The 22,310-nt window shown below is 41.2% G+C and overlaps 1 protein-coding gene across 6 annotated transcripts in view; it reads left to right on the top strand.

Moving 5' to 3' along the window:
* Nucleotides 1-22,310, top strand: part of PRDM5 (PR/SET domain 5) — a 140,610-nt gene that overhangs the window by 100,358 nt on the left and 17,942 nt on the right. For all 6 annotated transcript variants that reach the window (XM_054031058.1, XM_054031061.1, XM_054031062.1 and 3 more), the window contains one exon: nt 6,385-6,470. In XM_054031058.1, coding sequence (XP_053887033.1) covers nt 6,385-6,470 — 86 coding nt within the window. The remainder of the gene's footprint in view (nt 1-6,384; nt 6,471-22,310) is intronic.

Raw genomic sequence — 22,310 nt, 5'->3', positions numbered from 1 at the left:
ATTTTCATTGATCATGATTGAAATTTACAGATAGGCAAAGTAAGAACAATGCTGCTTGAGAACTAGAGTTTGATTTTTAAGGATATTTACATTTGACCTGTAATGTGGACAAATTGTGCTTTAACAGGTATAAACTTTAGCTTTTTGAATCTCAATGTCTGCTGACATTAAATTGTTGTCTGATCCCCCACCCCTAGTTTCCCACAACTGAAAATTTAAATAGATAAAAATAAAAAGCTTACAACCCAAAATTTTGAACGACTGTGAACATTTTTAAAAAATTAAATAAACATTGAAAAATGCTTAAAAATAAATATTGATATTATCCATTGAAATTATTTAAAATATATTTTGCCAAACCTAAGTGAATGAAGATCCTCCTAAGACTGCTTAATCATAGGCCTGGTCCCCACTAAGCCCCCACTTCGGACTAAGGTACGCAAATTCAGCTATGTTAATAACGTAGCTGAATTCGAAGTACCTTAGTCCGAACTTACCGCGGGTCCAGGCGCGGCAGGAAGGCTCCCCCGTCGATGCCGCGTACTCCTCTCGGCGAGCTGGAGTACCGGCGTCGATGGCGAGCACTTCCGGGATCGATTTATCGCATCTTAACCAGACGTGATAAATCGATCCCAGAACATCGATTGCCTGCCGCCGGACCCTCTGGTAAGTGAAGACATACCCAAAGATACAGTAGTTCTTGAAATAGATGCTACATGTGTGGCTCTTGTCTCTATGCCTGTTTCCCTTTCCACTTTTTGTAAGCTCTTCAGGGTGGGACTCTCTTCTATTATGTGTTTGTAAACTGTCCTGATCTCAATAGAGACCTTTAGACCAGTGGTCCCCAAACTTTTTACCTCGTGCCTACTCCTTACCCCTGTTTAATAATTAGTGGTTGTTTAATAATTAGTAACTTCTAACAAAATATTATTCTAATGGTTTTTATATCCAGTTTTTCCCTAGATTTTTGAAAGTGAGAGTCAATTTTAGGAACTCTGGTTTATTACAGTGTCGGCAAAAGAAGTTGGGAGGTATCACCCCTGTGTCACCAGGCTTAAGACATTTGACCATAGCTGCTGAACTCATTGATAGGAAAATAACATTTTTATAGTTCCAGAAGATATGAGAAGTTGGGGCCAGATTCTGATACCCAACTCATGTTGTAGTTCCTTACTCCACAAGTGGTCTGATTAAATCAGAGGAACTGTTCATAGGGTAAGGTCCTACAAGATGTGGCGGAATCTAAAAATTTGTATGTATTTAAAGACCTAGCCAATTCAATTTGAGATCATTCACAATATGTTCCGGACACTAATACAGCTTAAAAACTAAATTTATTTAAAGTAATACATGGAAATTTAATAATGACATCTTACTTTTCATAAAACTGCCATATGGTTTCCTATTGTGTAGTAGTTTTGTTTGATTCCATATTAGGATTACATTTATTTTTATTAAATTGAGTTATTTTTTATTTAAATAAAAACTCGAAATAGTATGTCTAGACCTGGGGTCGGCAACCTTTGGCACGTGGCCCATCAGGATAATCCACTGGCGGGTTGCGAGACATTTTGTTTACGTTGACCCTCCCCAGGCATGGGCCCCCTGCAGCTCCCAGTGGCCACGGCTGCCACTTCCCACAGCTCCCATTGGCCGGCAGCAGCAAGCCACAGCCACTGGGAGCTGTGGTGGGCTGTGCCTGCAGATGGTCAATGTAAACAAAATGTCTCGTGGTGCCAGCGGATTACCCTGTTGGGCCGTGTGCTGAAGGTTGCCAACCCCTAGTCTAGACTTTGAATTAATTCCAAATCCTAGTGTGGTTTGTCTGAGGCATCTGATGGTTTTGTCAGAGAAAATTAAGTAATTTGTTGAACAGTTTGACTTTGAACAATGGAGATGTGACAGTCAGTGAAATATAACTACAAGGATAGCTGCAGCATTTACTATGTTTATGTCACTCAAGTTTGTTGTGCTCTTCTTAGTCAGACAGCTGCTATTTTTTTATTTAGTTGATTATTATGGGTGTCAGATATCATTTGCATTTATAAAATTATTTTGGGTATGTTGTCTGAGGATGTTAGCAAATGTAGTATGGTCAGATACAGAAACTATGTCTGGTGAACATTGAATGTAGGAAACCTCCAGCAATATTCAGACTGGGGCATACAGATCAGATTGGCTCACATGGGGCTTACTAGCAGGGCCGCAGCTGTCAGCATAAAAAAAAATCAGACCAGCTCTTATGAAGATTATAGGCATAAGGGTGTTGAAAATTTTTTTGTTTATTAAAAATTGGCCTTTGTCATAGATGTTTTTCAAATTACATGTATCCAAAATATTTTATTAGATCAACATTAGGGGATGGGAAGGATTTTTGCCAACATCTCATCCTTCTCTGTTACACATAAAATAATTAAATTAAGATCTTTCATTTTTAAAGAGAGATCAATATTTTAAAACATTTTAATTTGTTGTTTACTGTAAAGAACAATGATGCTACCGTAGACAAGACCACAAATTGGTCCATCTCCAACATTCTGACCCTAAAAAATGTTTTTTTTTTTTTTTACCGCCTATCTCAAAACTTAGAGTAGAACGGTTAATGTTGATGCTAACATCCTTTAGTCTAAAGATTCTACTCAGGAGATTTTTCTGTGTGGTGAGATGACTTGCATATTTACACAGTATCTCAATACCAGTTTATTAGTGGTATATCTAAAAAAGAAACTGGGTGTGCTGTACAAAAACCATGCTACATTATTAATCTTTATTTCTTTTTAAGGTTGGTAACTTTTTTTTTTTTTTTGGGTAGGGAGAGGAGAAAAGAGGTGGATATGCAAGATCTGGGAAAACATGAGTTGCTGAAGATTTTCATTTCTTAACATTATTCATCTTATTTTTAATCTCTTCCACAAACACAAAAGATCGATTCCCTTCCTGATCACAGAAGGTTTACACCTGTAAATCCCCAAGTATTTATTGTGGCTGACTTGATCTGAAGCTAGGATTGGACTTCCAATGTTTACATTTGACTTTCGCTGGTTTTTGGTTGATCACAGACAAATCCCAAAGCATAGATGGATAATGTCACCTCCCCAGCAGCATTCATTATATAGCACTTGCTCCGCCTGTTTTAATGTCTAATACTTCTTAACTTTCTTAGAGTGAGAGAACCTCTCATTCAAGACTTAAGATATATTCCAGTATGAAATACACCCTCGGGCAAAAGTTTAACAGGAAAACATAGAAGAAATATATAGTTTTTATTATTTTTGAATATGCTTTGGAACAAAGGTGTTTTTCTTCTTTTAGGACAACTTGAAATTTAGCCAGTAGGGCCAAAAATGGGCTTTATTGTGCAATCTGCACACACATTAGAAAGCACCTGTTCACTCAGTCTCATTAAGGAATCCACTATTGTGATTTATTTTGTGAGCAGGTGATCACTGATATAAATAAAGGTAGCACAATCTAATCCAAAGTGACGAAGGGAATTTTTGGCCAGGTATACGGAGGATTGAAGATTGCATACATCCCAACTCTTGAAATCCAAATCAGGTTTCATTTATTCAAGGGGGAAGGGGGGAGGAGGAAGCACGTAATAATTTAAAAAGCTGACATAATACGTTTTCATTCCCCACACACATATACGTATGTACATACGTACGTACATACATACATACATATACACACACGCATTTCTAAGTCAGTTACAAAGAGGTTAGGATTTTGGGGTTGTACTAAAGGTTCTGTAGTTGCAGGTTCAAATTTGGCTTGAATAGGACCTATCATTGATCCTGCAGAACCCTAGGGATATATGTGGGAGAGGGATACTTGTACATAAACTGGGTAACTACATGCTTACAGTTTAGTCATGCAGCCAGTTTGCCTGCCTAAAAGGGCCAATTGCTCACATAAAAGCAAATAAACATAGGTGTGTTCATATTTTGGGCACATATATGAAATGTTTTAGAAAATTTCACTGGTAAAGAAATAAGAAAAATAAGAATAAGCATAAAATGAGTTAGGATCTTATTAAAGATGTTTTATCAATTATCACTGATGCTATAGTTATGGTTGAGAAGTCACTTGTATAATTCAGTAAAATATGAGGCCACAATGACTTGTCACCCCATCAACCCACAGTATCCATGTCTGTTGAATGGTAAAAAGTAGATAGGAATTCTGAGCTGCATACCAGAGAGTTGTAAGGTACAAATTTACATTATGTGATGGCTGATCATAGGCAGGCTTTATCAGGTACAACATGTTGATATAAAGTCACAGTGTTGCCCTCTACTGGCAACCACTGAAAGCTGTTAAACATCTATTCATCAAGAACCATAAACAACACAATAAATTTGTGAAGAACAGTATTAATAAATTTCAGACCAGCTCTAAGCTATCCCTGTAAGCAAAAGTCTTCCTCTGTATGAAGAATGGGGGGTAGCACTTAGCTGTCAGCACTCATCTGCTTACAGACCTCTGCAGACTTTACCTTCAAAATACAAAAGCTTTAAAACATAAAAATGTCAGCTGGATTAATTAAATGTTTGAGCACCAGCAGCTCCTACAGAGTTCGAAGGCTCATGGCATAAATTAGGGACATCAGGGGTCATGAGAGATAGTGTCATGTTTCAAACAGATGTGAAACTTCTAATTCAGAACACACAGAAGCCTTGTTAAAAAATACTTTGCCAAGTCCATACATTTGTACTTAATAAGATAAGGCAGGGTGGAGGTAAGGGGAGTGTTTGCATTTCACAAGTACTCCATTGCCTTATTTCTGTTGTTTTTTCATTTAGGTGGGATCTTTCCTCACAGGCATTAAAGAACGGGCCAGCCTATTAAAGGCCAAGTTGTACAACCCTTACTCGAGAGTTGGCCTCACTCAAATGAATTCAGTCAATGGCTCCAAGAAGGTTATACATGCAGCAGTGAAACCCAGTGGGTCAGCTGTAATGTAACCAAAGTGTGTCACTTTAAAAAACTATAAGGCTGGCTCCAATGCACACTTTTGCAATTCCTCAACTTTTTGTTCATATGGAACAAAACATCCAACATCTTTCTGTTAAACACTCAAGGACGAGCACCTCAAACAGTGAAATGAAGACCTGAAAGGGAGCAGGGGTGGTCTGCTTTGCTGCAAGTCAGAATGAATGTCCCTATAGTCAGCTGTACCTTTCCTTCACTCGCTCTGTGGCCTTGGGCAAATCAGTGCAACTTGTCCTGAGTTTTCCTATCTTTAAAATGGAGATAATCTTACTTACTTACTTACCTTACAGGGTTGATGTGAAGATCAGTTAATGTTTATATAGTGCTTGGAACCTGTCAAAGTTCTGCATGCATGCAAAGACTTTTTTTATGAACAACTGAGTTTTCCTAGATTGGCTGAAAGGGGTTTGTTGTATCTGCACATAAAGGTGTGTTCTCCAGGCAGCAATGTGATTAGCCGGAACAGATTCCATTTAGTTGGAAAATTATTAGTGTAGATTAGCTTGTTGAAAAATATGTTTGGTGATGGAAGCAATCTGATTTTGTTGATAAGCCTTTTGTGTGCAATTAGCCTAGATGCTGGAGTCTTATTCCAGGATATTGCCTAAAATATTCAAAACGAAAAATTTACGTAAGAAATTGTAAAATTTATCGTTAGTTTAAATTATGGAATAGCTACAGAAAACCTCTACTGAGTGGATCTGAATGGCCCAGCCTCTGAGTTATAGTATAAATTCAGAGTGACTTCACTGAAGTCAGCAGAAACTATCCTGATTTACATCAATTTCAGTGTCCAATCCCTGTGAGGTACAGCAGGTTTCTTGTGAGGTGCTGAGTGCTCTCTACTCCCACTGGGGTCATCGGGCACCTCACAGAAGCTGCTGTGCCTCCCGTAGGGCAGATCTTGTTGCCCTTCTTTTTGTTAAATGCAACAAATGAACAGAAGTGGGTTTTGTAATTAAATTGGCTTGTGACACTCAAATGGCTCTAATGATGAATAGATGTGAAGTGAGGGAAATGTACTGTACTTTGGGAACAGTTAATGACTAACCTTGTACTAGCCACAATAGAATTCATCCTAGCATAGTTGTCACCAGGACTGCAGCTTTTTTTTTTTTAATCCCTCTCTGCATGTATTCATATTTCATGACAAAATCAAGCAGCTGAAAGTGATACTTTGATCCAGCCTTACATGTTGTCCAAACAGATCTTTTATTCTTTATATGTAGTTTCCCTAATGCTCAGATCTTTCTCTCTGTTTGAACTGAACATGAACACTAGAACAGAAAAATGTTTGACACAACCATGCTGTGCTGCTTTGATGTACTGAGGCAATGCTTTCTTTCCTCTGTCTGCATTTGTTGACTCTGATGCTTATCTTATTTTCAGGTGAGCGCCCTTACCAGTGTCCTTACTGTGACAAGGCTTTCAGCAAGAATGATGGACTAAAGATGCACATTCGCACCCATACAAGGGTAAGCGTGGCCCACTTGCTTTAATTGTTACTTAAGAACCATGATTGTCCATGGACAATGCAGGGAAATAAATTATTGCTGTTTGTATAAAGGGGGGATGTTTCAAAGATGATATTTGTGCTTCAAAACAGAGGAAAAGGGCATAAAAATTAATAATCTTAGAATTCTATTTCTGATTCCTACATTGATCTGCATGTGACCTTGGACAAGTTAGTTTATTTTTTTTGTGCCTCATTTTTCCACATATAAAAAGGAGTAATTATTACTATCTTTCTAACAGAGTTGTCTTGGAACTTGTTCAGTGTTTAAAATCAATTAATAGGTTAGTGTCTCTATAAAAACATCATTATTATTGAGAGAGAGTTAAATGCCCAACCTTTTTGTATTTCTCTCACCTCCAAATCTAGTCTCTGGCAAACTCTGTCTGTCTTAATAACAATAATAGCATGTGCAGCGCTTTTACCCTATTAATTGATTATAAATATCAATTAAGTCTTAAAACAACCTTGTGAAGAAGGTAGAAATAATATCTGTAATGCAGGCTGGAGATGTCTCTGAAGATTATTCTCTGAACTTAGGATCACAGATATCCCTGGAGTCGTCTGTTCTGGTTTAAAAGGCTCGTCATGTATATCTATTTACTGAAGACAACCCTTGCACCCACTTTGTCCCCCTTGTGCGTGTCTAGCAAAAGGGATGGCTTTAAACAGGCAGCTGTGAATTCTGCTTGCATATGAGAATCCCAAGTGATGTAAAGTCATCATAACCAGCTTTATGCTATTTACTTCTGGTCTCTCCTACCCCCTCGTAGAAACCATGTTGGGGACAGATTCTAGGCTGGGTGTGCATTTAACACCCTTTGTGGAATAGAAAAGTATTGTAAATTTCACTTTGTGTAGCTAGATCTTGATCACCTGCATAATGCAGACAATGAAGTGCTCACAGATGCATATTATTTTTGCAGTCTGAGGAAATTAGTCATTTCAAAGAAGTAAGAAGTTTTTATTTGCCAGAACTGGAATACTTTCAGAATTGCTCTTCTGAGAAGTGTAATTCACTGGGATTTTCCTTCTGTTATTTATGCATTTAGGTATCCATAATAACTCACCTCTGTAAGGAATTTTTATATATATACACAAATTGTCTTCTCAGTCTGGCAGCTTGCTAGAGCCTTTTACGTAATATGTTGCTTACATGTATTCCCATATGTCTTTCCACATTGCCACTGTTGTATGTAAGCAAAACACCTTTAAAATTTGCCAGCTGGCTTTAAAAGACATGTAAAATATGGGACTGAATGAAAGATGGACTAAGCACTTACGTGAATATGAGGTAGGAGGAAAAAGGAAATGGTTCAAGCTCTGCTTCTGCATGACAGAACAGCTCAACTAGACATGCTAACTATTCAGTCTGCAGCAACAAGGAGACATTGGTAATTGGATTTTACTGAGTGGAAATTTGTTTTCTATAAACGTTGTGTATTGCTAGAGAACATGATAAAGTTCTTCTTCAAGTGATGGTCTCTACGTGTATTCTGTTTGAGGTGTGCATGAGCCTGAGATCAAAAGATTTTTTGCTAGCATTAACTGGAATTTTTCAACATACGTGGTCCCTATCAATATTCCACTACCCACCCTCCTTTGTCTCTGCTGTGGAGTCTTATCCTGGGTATTCATGCTAGAAAGGTAAATGGGGAGGTAGTCAGTCCACATTGCCATTTATACCCTCTGGAGGAGGCGAAGGGCACAGGTGCAGACCAACAGACACCGCTAGCAAAAATCTTCTTGTCTCAGGTGCATGGTTTGCATGCTCACCTGGAGTGGAATACAACTAGAGACCCCACATCTCAAAGAACTCCATTTATTGGACAGGTAAGTAACCTTTCTACTTGATGTTAAAAATGACTCAAACAGAATTTATTGTTGTAATAATACAATTATTTAATCAAAATAGCATCAGTTCAGAAACCAAGAAAACAGCATTTCTTCAGCAAACTCAACTCATGCCATATGTAGTATGATGATTTCAATACATCTGAGATGTCATGACTGCCCAATAGGAGGCTGGAATGTCCTATTTCTCCTCTTTTTTGACAAGCAAATGAGTGGAAATCCTTGCAGCCGTGTTGTGGGCAGACACAGAATTCTCTTTGAATTCCTGGTTTTAGTGCTGTCAGGTTGTTTATATACCACTTAACCCATAGTTCTGAAGTTTAAAAGTCAAGTTTGTTTATATATGAGTGACATTTTATATAAGCTCACACCAGAGTAGGGATCTTTCATTTCAAAATAGTGGGGCTCAGTACTGGCCTGTTTTGAGTAAACAAGTTTATCGCTATAATTAAGTTGCTTTCATGCTCCCCTCGCCTTCACACCCCAACTCCATATTTGCATCAGGATAGCAGAAAATTTAATTTCTATGAAGGTGTCATTGTTTTAAAGGTAACTAATAGTGTAAAATAAAATACTATCGATTTTCAGACCAGAAGGAATCATTATAATCATGTAGTCTGACAGAATACAAGTCATGGAATTTCACCCAGTAATTCCTGCATTGAGCCCATAACTTCTGGTTGAGCTAGCGCATATATTTTAGAAAGACATTCAGTCTTCATTTAATGACTTTAAGACTTCATGTGATAGAGAATCCATCAGTGGTTGTTCCAATAGTTAATTATCTTTGCACATATTTAAATACGCAACTTAACCACTTAAATTAGCTTAATTCAGATAACACACTGGAAACTGTGATTTTTCTTAATGAAAGTACACCTCTACCCCGATATAATGCTGTCCTCGGGAGCCAAAAAATCTTACCACGTTATAGGTGAAACCGCGTTATATTGAACTTGCTTTGATCCGCCAGTGCGCGCAACCCCGCCTCCCCCCCCCGAGTGCTGCTTTACCGCGTTATATCCGAATTCGTGTTATATCAGGTCGTGTTATATCGGGGTAGATCACCTTCCATCCTGAGTGCTTCTGACAATTCTAGAGAAATTTTGATCATTCAGTATTCCCTCCGCCGTCAAACCACTTCTGCATCCCTGAGGTTACACACTGCAAACCCCAGTTTGATCAGTAAATAGCTAGTGGATTTGATCCAAAGCTCACTGAAGTCAAAACTTGATTAGACCCTATGTGTGCACAGATGCAGGTTGAGGGTTTGGGTTTCCTGAAAAACTGAGCAAGCTTCAGCCTCACATGAAATAAAACCCCAAAAGTATTTGACATTTTGACTGATTTCTGCTTAGCTATGATTGTCTTTATCCTTTAATGATATCCTTTCAGACTTTAAGTAAAAGCACATTTAAGAGTTTAAATAAAAGTATAAGATACATTAATTTTCCTTTGTTTCTAGGAAACTGAAAAATAAAAAGACAAGATTGTGAACAATTACTCTTTCAAAAGCAATTTATAGCTCTTAAGGAAAAGCAGAAAAAAATGTACATTCTCTTAATTTATATAAATGGGCCCAAAATCAAAGTTTACATTTGCATTTCCAGTAATTCTTAAATATTTTAATAAAAATAGAATAAATAAACCAGTAAACGTTCTTAAGTGGCAACATTTCTTGGAGTTAAAATTAAATTAAATTAAAAATTAAATTAATGGAGATATCACATCTCCTAGAACTGGAAGGGACCTTGAAAGGGACCCTAATGGTAGCAGCTGTTGGCAGCCAACCTTTCACTGCCAGAGTTGCTACATTTCCCTGGGCCACTTCCCCACAGCTCTCCTGCTTCTCCCTTTTTCACCCTTACCTTAGGGCTCCCTTATCAATAACTTGAGGGTGTCTTCATTAACCAGTCCTTCAGCCGCACTTCCTCTCCTCTGGCTCCCTGGCTCTTCCCTGCCTGACTGGAGTGAGCTCTTTTTATAGTATCAGCAGGGCCTTAATTAGAGTCAGGTGGTCACATTAGCTTAATGGCTTCACCTGACTCTTTGCAGGTTAATTGGAGTCAGATGTTCTCATTAGCCTGGAGCAGCCCCTGCTCTGGTCAGTCAGGGAACAGAAAACTGTTAATCCAGTGGCCGGTATATCTGCCTTCTGCTATTCTGCTGTACCCAACTGGCCTGGGTCTATCACACTAAGCGCAGAAGTGTGGAATTAAAAAAAATAATCATTTAGCACTGTTATTCAGAAGCCTTATACATGGTTCTAATGAAAACAATGCCACGGTGTTTAGCCCAAACCTTTAAAATGGAAAACTGTAAAGTCTACTAAATGCAATAACAAGTCATGCACTTCACCAGTGGGACTAGGTGGCAAATCATCCACAGAACAAGAAAGGTTGCAGGAAAAATCATTGCAGAATTTGATTTAGACCTGGCAACTGCTAAATAGTGCACACTGTGGGTGGCCCTAGGTGTCAGTTCTAATGCTGGAGTAAACAGGAAGGGAAAGACAGAAGAACAGTCAAAACTTCCTCCAACAATGAAAAGAGGAGAAAATACCGGCAAACTTGACATTAAAATTTTATGTAAGTGTGGATTTGTTTGAATAAAAGCTACTATATTTTTTTAAAGGAAAAATAGAAGCACCCAAGGAATTATGAAAGGAGAATGCATAGAAGTTCTTGATGTAGTGAGCTTACAAATCATATTCTCTTTGAGGAGATATCATGTTCTACCTACCTACCCAGTGAAGTAGGTTTAGGGTCTGTTCCAAAATAACGTACAGTATATACCATGATGCTACTTGCTGCAGGGCCCAAAGCTTGTTGAGAAGAAATAGCTTACTGCATTTTACTCAAATACATTTTTGAATATTATTAAATGTAACCACATATGTGTACTCCAAAGCCATCGTTGTGTTGAATCAGCATTTTCATTTCTTTTTAAAACACTCTTATTATATTAAGTTCCAGATTGTACATGGCAATAATGGAAAACAGAAAGAAGAGAAGGGCACTTCCAAATGCTGTTTCATCACTTGTATTAAATATTATATATATATTTGCCCTTAGAAAACATAACAAGACGTATTACTTTTGCCGTTCGTTTTAAATCTAATTACTAGTGGTTTGAATACTGCTGACTATAATGTTAAGAATACAGAGAGAAATTACAGTATAATGTGTGTTATGTTTCAGTCTGTTACCTCCCTAGGTTCCTGAAGTTAGGCATCTAAATCAATGTTGAGGCACACTAAACAAGTGGCTTGGTTTTCAGGGTTCTCCCATTGAATGAATGCAAGAACAGGTGCAAGCACCTCTGCAAATCAAGCCAGTTATTTAGGTGCCTAACTTTATTTACCGAAATTTGACATTTTTGGCCAGTCTAATTATTAGACAATGACCAGGCAGGGGACTGCTGATGCAGAAGTTTGCTAATGAGGCTAACTAGTTTTTCACATTTAGGCCACCACATTTGATACTGCCTTTGGTAGCTTTAGCTTAGAGGCTAAGACCGAGGGCTTGTTTGCAGAAAGTGAGAGAGAGAGAGAGAGTCAGACAGAACACTCTCTGTCTCTCTCTCTCTAACATTTAATTCATTTGCAGTTTTATTACTGACTTCAGTGCAAACAGGTTCAAGCCATGAATGAGCATAGAGGCCAAGTAAGCTCCCTGCTGAGGAATTCCCTCCAAATCAGAGTTGCATTTTATTGGCAGGACAATGTGGGAAGGGCTATCTCCAGTCTCACATTTTGCAGAGAACTCAGGGTGATTCGCTTGGCCTCCCAGATGTTCCTTCCTTATCTGTCAGGCAAGGCTGTGTGGGTTCTCACAGACAATATGGCCTCAGTGTGCTATATCAATAAATAAGGGTTAGCTTGCTCCTCGGCTCTGTGTCAGGAGGTGCTACAGGTGTGGGAATTCTAGTCCAACATGCACTTTGTCTCAAGGTATCACACCTTTTGGGGACTGGAATACACTGGCGGATCACCTCAGCAGGTCCTTTTTCTCTCGCCATGTGTGGTCCCTCCACCTGGAAGCAATCAGCGACAGCTTCCAGAGGTGGGGGGACTCCCCAATTGGACCTGTTCGCCATGAGGCATAACAAGAATGGCCTTTCTCCCTCCTGCTCCTCACTACAATTCATCTTAGACTATCTACTCCACCTAAAGCATCTTTTCTCGATTAAAGGCCACTTCTGCCTTCCATCCTTCAGTGCATAGATCAGTTTTCTCCCATGAGATGGCGATCAGGTTCCTGAAAGGATTGGAGAGGGTCTACCTGCAAGTTTGCTACCCGGTTCCTCACTGGGACTTGAACCTGGTGCTGACGAGACTCACTGGTCTGTCCTTTGAGGTGCTGGCTTCCTGTTCTCTGCTGCTTCTCTTGTGGAAAGTCTCCTTTCTGGTGGCGATCACTTTGACCAGAAGGGTCTCCGTGATTAGGGTATTGCCATCGAACCTCCTTTTACAATGTTCTACAAGGACTATATACTGCTGTGCTCCCACCCAGCTTTCTTACCAAAGGTGGGGTCACGGTTCCACACTAATCAGAACATCTTTCTACTGGTGTTCTTTCCGAAGCCTCATAAGACCCGACAAGCACTGGCTGCATACCTTGGATGTTAGGCGGGTCCTGGCCTTCTACTTGGAAAGAACTAAATCTTTTCACAAGTCGACACAGCTCTTTATAGCGGTAGCAGATGGAATGAAAGGTCTCCCGGTCTTGTCCCAGAGAATCTTGTCTTGGATAACCACCTACATCAGGTTCTGCTCCAAGCAGGTGAAGGTGCCACCCCGACAATCATGAACGCCCATTCCATGAGGGCGTAGGCTTAATCAGTGGCTTTTCTCATGCAGGTTCCAATCCAGGACATTTGCAGAACTGCTACTTAGACTTTGATTCATACCTTCTTCTCCCACTATGCCATTATACAGCAGGCTCGGGACAACGCCAGCTTCGTGTTGCAGACTGCATGTCTGTGAACTCTGAGTCCACCTTTGGGGATACTGCTTGGGAGTCACCTAGCATGGAGTCAACATAAGCAAGCACTTGAAGAAGGAGGAGAAGAAGAAGAAAAAATGACTATCTGCTTTTTGTAACTGTTCTTCAAGATGTCTTGCTCATGCCCTGCACTCCTAACCCTCTGTTGGAGTTGCCAGCAAGAAGGAACTGAGAGGGAGGGGGGCTGTCAGTGCCCCTTTATACTGGTGCATAAGTGCAGGGCTCCAGGGAATGTTAGGACCAGCCCTACAGATACCACTAAGAGAAAAATCTCCACTAGCCATGTGCATGAGCGCGCACACACCTAGCTTGGAATGATCATGAGCAACACATCTAAAAGAACAACAGTTACGAAAGGTAGGTAACTGTTTTTTCTGTTTATAGTTTCCCATTGGTGAGACATGAGTGAGTTCCCAAACATCTGTCCTCTTGAAGATGATGCTTTTGCAAGTACTGTGGTTGCTGTATGTGAAATCTCTTTGTTTGCATACAGGAGATAGAAGGTATGAATTCCACAGGGTCTACATTTTCACACCCTTTAGTTTCTACAGTTGCCTGATGAGTTTTTTTCCCAAGTAGAGGGAAAATATATTTTGAAGTAGGTGTTGCTCTTCTTTTAAGGATAGATCAACATCTGTTAACATTTTGTCATGATTGTTTAAATAAAGCCTCATTTCACTGAATCCCAGGGACAGAAATTATTTCAGGTTATATAGAACTTCTTTGCAGTGGATTGCCATAAACAGGCAGAGATACACCTCTACCCCGATATAACGCTGTCCTCGGGAGCCAAAAAATCTTACCATGTTATAGGTGAAACCGCGTTATATCGAACTTGCTTTGATCCGCTGGAGTGTGCAGCCCCGCCCCCCGGAGCACTGTTTTACCGCATTATATCCGAATTCGTGTTATAGCGGGTCGCGTTATATTGGGGTAGAGATGTACTGTGAAATACAAGAAGTGAATGTGATAATAAAACCAAGCTACAGTATATACTAAAGCTGGTCAGGATTTTTTTTTTTTTTTTTTTCGGGTGAGAAAAATTTCAATATTAATTTTTTTTTCATTTTTATCAAATGTTCTTTGAAAATGTTCAGGTTTTTGTTTAAAACTGAAAATTTTCCATTTAACAAGTATTCGATGGAATATGGCTTTTATAGCAAAACAGACATTTACATAAAACATGTCAGTTTTTATTCAAATTTTTTTTGGTCACAATTGAAAACCAATCAGCTTTATTACATACACAATACAGTACAAGTAAACTGAAAGATAGATTTCTCCTGCTAAATTTTGACAGCAGCAGATACTGTTATTAATTTAATAGTAGAAAACATGCTATTCGTAATCTTATGTTCTCTTGTCTGTGAATCTTACAATAATTTAAATCACAAAACCTTAATATTTCTGTCTGGCCAGTCCAAGCATTAGGAATTCCTATCAGTGTTTGATCTAAGTGCCTATTTCCTGAATAAACATTACACTGATAATTGTATACTGTTGGGCACTTTAAATAGACCTCTGTCTGTGAAGGAGACACTTGCTCTGATTTCTAAGCAATCTCCAATGGTTGAAAAGACATTTTATTAGTTCTTTCAGATTTTTCATGTTAGTACAAAACTTGACCTCATTAACTCGTACCATCTGTGATCTAGGTGACTTATCTTCTCTTCTCAACAGGGGATGTTATGCTGGTGGAGGGGACCTAACAAAATATTGCCAATGTTTTTGAGACATTAATCAATTTAATGCCTTCTGTAAGACTGAAATTTAACTGTATAAAAATCAGCTAGATAAGCAGCCCTTGTTGCAGCAGACATGATTCTGCCTTTACCCCTCTCTCCCTCAAATCCTTCATTAAGAGAAGAGTCAGTCCTTAAAAAAAATAGACAAATACATTCTGTGTTACCATTTGATTGGTAGTAAAATTATCCTTAGCCATTTTTTTACTTGTTTAAAACAAAAACCAAAAAAACACCCTGCCACTGGAATCCACAAAGGCTCAAAGGTCTGTTACCACAGCTGCTAAACTAATAGGTTTTTTTTGTAAAGAACTACCCAATAGCCATGCTGCTCTGCATCATCTGGTAATGTCTACAGGGGGTTTCTAGACCAAGCAGAGCAGTTCTCAGAACTCTGTAAGATTTTCATTGCTTATTCATTCATTGTCTGCTTAACTGTGAAGTAGTTTGCTGTTAGCTGTTTTATTATGATAGATTACACATTATTAAGTACATCTTTGAATACAGATAGTATCTAATGCAGACAGCTCAGGCTGTATTACCAACCAGGGAAAAGAAAATGCCTTCGTTTAATAATAAAGCATTTACAAAAAATCAGAACATGCTATTTAAAAGCTGCTCTATCACAAAATTGATTGATTTTTTTAAAAAAAATATAGTCACTTTCATAAAGTCCAGGCTCATAGTTTTTTCTCTAAATGTGTTTCTTCCATTGTGAGTGAATATGCATTTTTGCAAAAACACAACTGTACACCACATTTGCACAGGACTTTAGAGATGATTGAGGCTCAGGCTTACACCACACACATATCATCAAACTACTACAACCCATACTTGATGGGGACCACACTCTGAAGAAAAAAAAAATCTCTGAACCCCCTCTTCTGGCCTTCAAATAACCCCCCAGTCTCTCCAAGCTCATAATCAGAAGCAAGCTCCCACAGACCAGGACACACCAACTCAAAATGGAACCAGACCCTGCCAGAACAACAGACGTAAACTCGGCAGACATATCTTCACTGCTACAATGATCAACATCCCCCACAAAACACCTTTCAAGATCCATGGATCCTACAACATGTGGTGTACCTCATCACAACATGTGGTATACTTCCATCTGGAGCACTAAATGCCCCAATAGCAAGTAGGTGGATGAAACCAGCCAAACACTATGCTCTCAAATGAACTTACACAGGAAAATGATAAGACAAAAACACCATGTCACATGTGGGTGAACACTTTTCATAAAGCAATCACTCATCTGATCTAGCAGTCCTCAAAGAAACAACACTTTCAAAAGAGAAGCGTGGGAGCTTAAATTCATAACTCTGGTAGACACTAAAAACCATGTCCTGTATGGATTTATGACTTATTACAACAATCTGTTATCCACTAACAACCTTCCCAGCTGCTGTCTCCCATCCTCTTTCCTTGCCTCCCTATGACTGGAGGGGTATTAAGGGGCCACTTCACCTTGGCCTCTTGAAATGTGTGTTAACTACTTATGCTAAGCATTCTGTTAAGATCCTGTATTCAGCAAGTGACACTTTGAGTTAGTTTCCCAGACATGAAGAAGAATTCTGTGTAAGCTTGAAAGCTTTCTCTCTCTCTCTCCAACAGAAGTTGGTCCAATAAAAGATATTACCTCGCCAACTTTGTCTCTCTAACCAGCCACATCTGACAGTCTTACATAGATGTATTGGAACCCAGAATCAAACTGTAACTTTTACCTAATCACATAACTGTTTTGCCCCTGGACTTGACAACTTTATACCTTTATACTCGTCTAAATTACATTAGTGTGTGCAATTTTACTGCACAAGGTTTAGAAAAGTGGAGATTTGGCCTTAAATTGTGGTTTGTGTCTTTGTACAGCCATTTTACACTGAGTTGGCACAGATGTGTATGTTTACACAGGGCACAAGGTAGTAGAAAATCAGGCTTTGTGGGCGCTAATTGGAGAATGTTCTCTTCCCCCTCTCTCAACACTTCCATGGGCAGGCAATTTAAGGAACAGCATTTTCAAAAACACTCAGCTGGTCTAACTCAGCTCCCACTGAAGTCAAGGGAAGGATTACTATTGATTGCAATGGGAGCAATTAGGCTGTCATGTAGCATTTTTAGAGTTTTAGGCTAGGATCTGCAATTCTGGTGGGTGGTATGCTTAGGGCTTGTCTATACTTACCGCGCTGGTTCGGCGGCAGGCAATCGAACTTCTGGGTTCGATTTATCGCGTCTAGTCTGGACGCGATAAATCAAACTCAGAAGTGCTCCCCCGTCGACTCCGGTAATCCTGCTCGCCGCGAGGAGTACGCGGAGTCGACGGGGGAGCCTGCCTGCCGGGTCTGGACGGCGGTAAGTTCGAACTAAGGTATGTCGACTTCAGCTACGTTATTCACGTTGCTGAAGTTGCGTACCTTAGTTCGATTTGGGGGTTTAGTGTAGACAAAGCCTTAGATGTGTGAACCTGGGCATGTGTGACCTATACAAGAAAGGGGTGCATGTGGTGGATGGGGAACCGAGTGTAGAGAGAGGTTTGGGAGTTGGTGATGATCAGGATTAACTGCTGAAGTCAATGGAGACACACTGGTATAAAATCAATATAACTAGAAAGATTAGGTCCTAGATATTTCTGATATGGTTTACAGTATATGCTGCATATGTGAATTGTACTTGCCACCTTGTGTATGAAATGTATTCTTATCTCAGTCTAATTTATTTGACTTTTGAGAGGGTTTCTGGAAAAACAAGCATCAATCTAGCATCATTTTCTTGTCTCTACTGACGAGCTAGTATTTTACATGTTCATTTTGCTAAACAATTCCAAGTTCCTATGAGGATTTAGAAAATTATTTGGAGACATTCACACAAAACCACAGCCATGCTTTACTTGTTTATTACCTAAACAATACAATAGGTATTAACCTTGTAGTTTTACCATCAAAATGCAAGAACAAGCAACCATCTATGTTAATTTGTATATGGCATATGTTTTCTGTAAGAAAGACATAAGCACCCATACCAGCAAATATTTCTAATTTTGTATATTTTCATCTATCATGGTTGTGAGAGACTGAACACACATATTGTATCTATTTGATAAATATGACAGAAGGGAGGTAGTTTTAGGTATTCATGCACAGCTATGAGCTGTAATCTAATAAGGCATTAATGCAGTTGCTTAGAAGTCAGGGTCATGACCCATGATTCCTTAATTCAAACACAAAGAAGATTTGCAATTTTGAGACCTGCAATCTTGAGGCATCTGTCTATCAGATCTATCAGTTCAAATACTAATGTCTCTAAGTGTTTACTTTTATAAGGCCAAGATTTTCAAAAACAGGAGCCCAAAGTTAGACTGCTAAATCCCATAACTAGGCATCTACCTGATTTTTCAGAAAAGGCTGAGCTCCCAATCGGGCTCCCATTGGCCTCTTAATGTTTTGGAAGAAAGAAGGTTTTAAATCCTGTTTGTTTTATCATAGATGTTTCTATTTATGCCCTATATACTTGAAACGTGTCATACTAAATCACTTTAATGTTAATTAGATAAATAAGAGGCGAGACAGTCACAATGTAATCAGTACAAAAATACATAACTTTGCTGCCATCATTGCTGTAGGTTGGGATCATGCTGCGTTTAGACCATCTGGATTTATAATGCTAGCAATCCTAGACTCAAGTGAAGTCGGTTTTGTTATCTTCCCAGCGACCTTCTGTTTGTTAATAGTTAGCAATGTTTTCCTTTGCTTTATGCTCCAAATCTTTCCATCTTTCTTTTAATTTCTTCAGTGTCTCCATTCTTTCCAGTGACACTTATTTTCTGTCCAACTTGTTGCTAGTTTTTAATCTTTATTTTTTTCCTGCAGATTTTCTAGAGGGCACCATCTTCTTTCTCCACATTACAAATTTTCTCTTCTCCAAGTATCAGTTTCTTGTAACAGAAACTTAGGGTTTTTTTTCTATAGTGTGATTGGTTTTGTTTTGAAAAAGCAGCTCTTATAATGTGAGGTCATCCCCCAAGACAGAAAAGTTGTTCTTCAAGTGTTTGCTCATGTCAATTCCATTCTAGGTGTGTGCGTGCCCACATACACAGTTGTCAGAGATTTTTGCTTTAGTGGTATCTGTAGGGTCAGCTGTGGCTGCCCCTAGAGTGCCGCACTTATGGGTCGGCATATCAGGCGCCACCAGTTCTATGCCCTCCCAGTTCCTTCTTACCGCCCATGGTGGTTGGTCAGAGTGCCTCTCTCCCTTGCCTTGCAAGTGGTCAGCAGTTCTTTCCCTTTCAACTTCATGTTCCAGCTGTAAATAGTTTTGTTCATTGTAGATTAGTTAGTAAGTATCTGTGAAGTACTGTAGTTAGTTAGGGCACGCCATGTGGAGGGTCTCCGAGTTTTAAGCCCTGCACTGATTGTAATAGGCCTATGCCTGTTAGTGACTGCATAGCAGCTGTCTGAAGTGCCTGGGGGAATCCCACGTTCAAGAAAAGTGTCCATCTGTAAGAAGTTTCATCCTAGGACACAGAAAGAATGCGACATTCGCTTGAGGGTCCTCCACATGAAATCCGCTCTTTGCACAGCCTTGGAGCTGGCCTGGCCAGATGCAACGCCAGCACTTTGGCCTCAGTGCATAGCGCGCCTCTGGCACTGGGCTCCGCCCAGCACCGATCCCCTTCGCCAGTGCCCAAGAAGAAGCCTAAGAAGCGGGACCTAGCACCAAGCAAGACAGACCAAGGGGTATTGGGTAAAGGACCCTGTTTGGGCCGCCCGCCCACACCAGAGCTGCAAGGTGGCACATCCCCAAGGGGACCTCCTACCCCCCCTAAGGGATGCACCACCAACTCCAGGAAGCAGTAGGGGATCCAGACTGATGGCGGAGTCAATGCCTTCCCAGTTCCCAAGGAGCAAAGAATTCTACCACTGCAGCCAGCACTGCATGCTGCGATGGACCCGGCAAAGGCTCCCTATAAGGGCAAGCCAGCAGTGAAAGCCTCCCAGAAGGCGAGTGAACGCCGCCGGTCTACGGAGCTGAGGCAGAGCCATTTATCGCCATGCCCCCGGTCTCCGCATCAGCCCAGGTCACCAGTTCACCACCACCACAGATCGCCAGCAACGGTCTTCACCCTCGTGCTGGGCCTCACCCAGAGGGAATCGTTGGTCACTGTGTAGTTGGCACTGGTCATCTTCGCGCTGACCTCTCCACACCAATGATCACTGTCACCTAGACGCTCCCCAACACGGTGCTGCTCCCCCTACTCCCGGCACTGGTCTGACTATTTGAGGCACAGGTCACCCATGGCAGACTCGGGCATCAACGGCCCCGCCCTGGTCACTGGAGGAGGGTTCCTCCGACATGGGAGGGAGTTCAGCCCTCTCTGAGACCGCACCGTCGCAACTGGGCTCCTGAGGTTGCATCAACCTCGGCGGTGCTGGTTATACGAATGCCTGTCTCACCAATCGTCAGTCACCATGTCAGGCTCCAAACGGCACTGATGGCACTGGGCTTGGTGCACAAAGCATTAGCTGATGCTGAGGTGGAGGGACAGGTGCACACCCTGAGGCCCCCTTCCCCTGCGGGGGATGATGCCCCAGGCCCTCTCCCAGTGGTTCAGTCCTAGTCTCCAGACGAGACTGTGTTGGGGCCTTCCCGTGCTAGCCCACCAGATGACTTTTTAAGGAGCACCAAGCCCTGCTCCAAAGGGTGGCCACTAACTTAGGCCTAGAGGCAGAAGAGATGGCGGAGCAATCGGACACTTTGTTCAATGTGCTCTCCATATCCACCCCTGCATGTGTCGCATTTCTGGTGCACGAAGGGGTCCTAAAGATTGCCAAAGCCCTCCGGCAAACCCTGTCCTCAATCCCACCCACTTCCAAGAGGGCTGATAAAATGTATTTCGTCCCCCCCAGGGGTTTCAAATACTTATACGCTGACCCATCCCCTGGGGTCGTTGGTTGTGTCGGTGGCCAATGAGAAGGACAAGCAAGGGCATTCTAGTTCCATCCCCAAAAATTAGGAGGCCAAGAGACCAGACCTTTTTGGGAGGAAAATTTATTCCATGTCCAGTCTCCAGTTCTGAGTCGCGAACCACCAGGCTCTTTTGTGGCAATATAATTTTAACCTGTAGGACTCCCTCCGTAAGTTTAAGGACTTCATGCCCCTGCAGGTGGCCCAAGAGTTTGGACCCTTGTTGGTGAGGGTACCGCAGCGGCTTCGTACTTGCTCCAGATGGCCTGGGATGTCGCCAGTGTGGTTGGCTTGGCTGTGATCATGAGGCGCAGTGCCTGGCTTCAGACCACAGGCCTATCCCAGGAGATGCAGTCCTCAATACAAGATCTCCCGTTCGACGGAGTTGAGCCGTTGGCAGAACAAACGGACACAAGGCTGCATGGTCTGAAGGACACTCGGGCTACCCTCCATTCCCTAGGGTTAAATACGCATCAGTCAGCAAGGAAACAATTCCGGCTGCCCCCACCACCAAGACCATGGCAGCCTTGGCAGGGATTTAAAAGGAGAAGGGACACTAGTTTTAGTCGCTGCTGCCCTTTCTCCTCCCATTCATCTGTGCAGCGTGGTCCAGTGAAACACCACGGTGGCCAGAAGAGGGCATTTTGAGGGCACACTCTAGAGCGCTGCCCCAGTCAACTCCCTGGATCCGCCCCATCTTTTCCTGAAGGGTCTCCAAGATTAGGGCACTTACCGTGTCCACCCAGAGAATCTCATCTTGGATCACCGTCTGCATCCATTTTTGCTATAATCAGGCGAAGGTATCTCCACCGACGATTGTAACTGCCTGCTCAACTAAAGCACAAGCCTCATTGGCAGCCTTCCTGGCCCATGTCCCAGTTCTGGATATCTGCAGGGCAGCCACCTGGTTGTCCATTCATACGTTCACATCTCACTATGTGCTTACCCAGTAAGCCCAAGACAATGCTGGCTTCAGTAGAGCAGTATTACAAGCTGCACATCTGTGAACTCAGAGCCCACCTCCAGGGATAATGTTTGTGAGTCACCCAGAATGGAATCGACATCAGCAAGCACTCAAAAAAGAAAAAATGGATAGCTATCCTTCATAACTGTTTGTGCTTCGAGATGTGTTGCTCATGTCCATTCCATTACCCGCCTTCCTGTCCCTCTGTCGGAGTTGCCGGCAAGAAGGAACTGAGAGGGCCATAGGGTCAGCAGCACCTGATATACCAGTGC

The sequence above is a fragment of the Malaclemys terrapin genome, chromosome 5, assembly GCF_027887155.1.
Source record: "Malaclemys terrapin pileata isolate rMalTer1 chromosome 5, rMalTer1.hap1, whole genome shotgun sequence".
In the NCBI taxonomy this organism is placed as follows: domain Eukaryota; kingdom Metazoa; phylum Chordata; order Testudines; family Emydidae; genus Malaclemys; species Malaclemys terrapin.
Note: the sequence above shows the minus strand (reverse complement) of the source record. Positions and strands in the feature narration are given on the sequence as shown.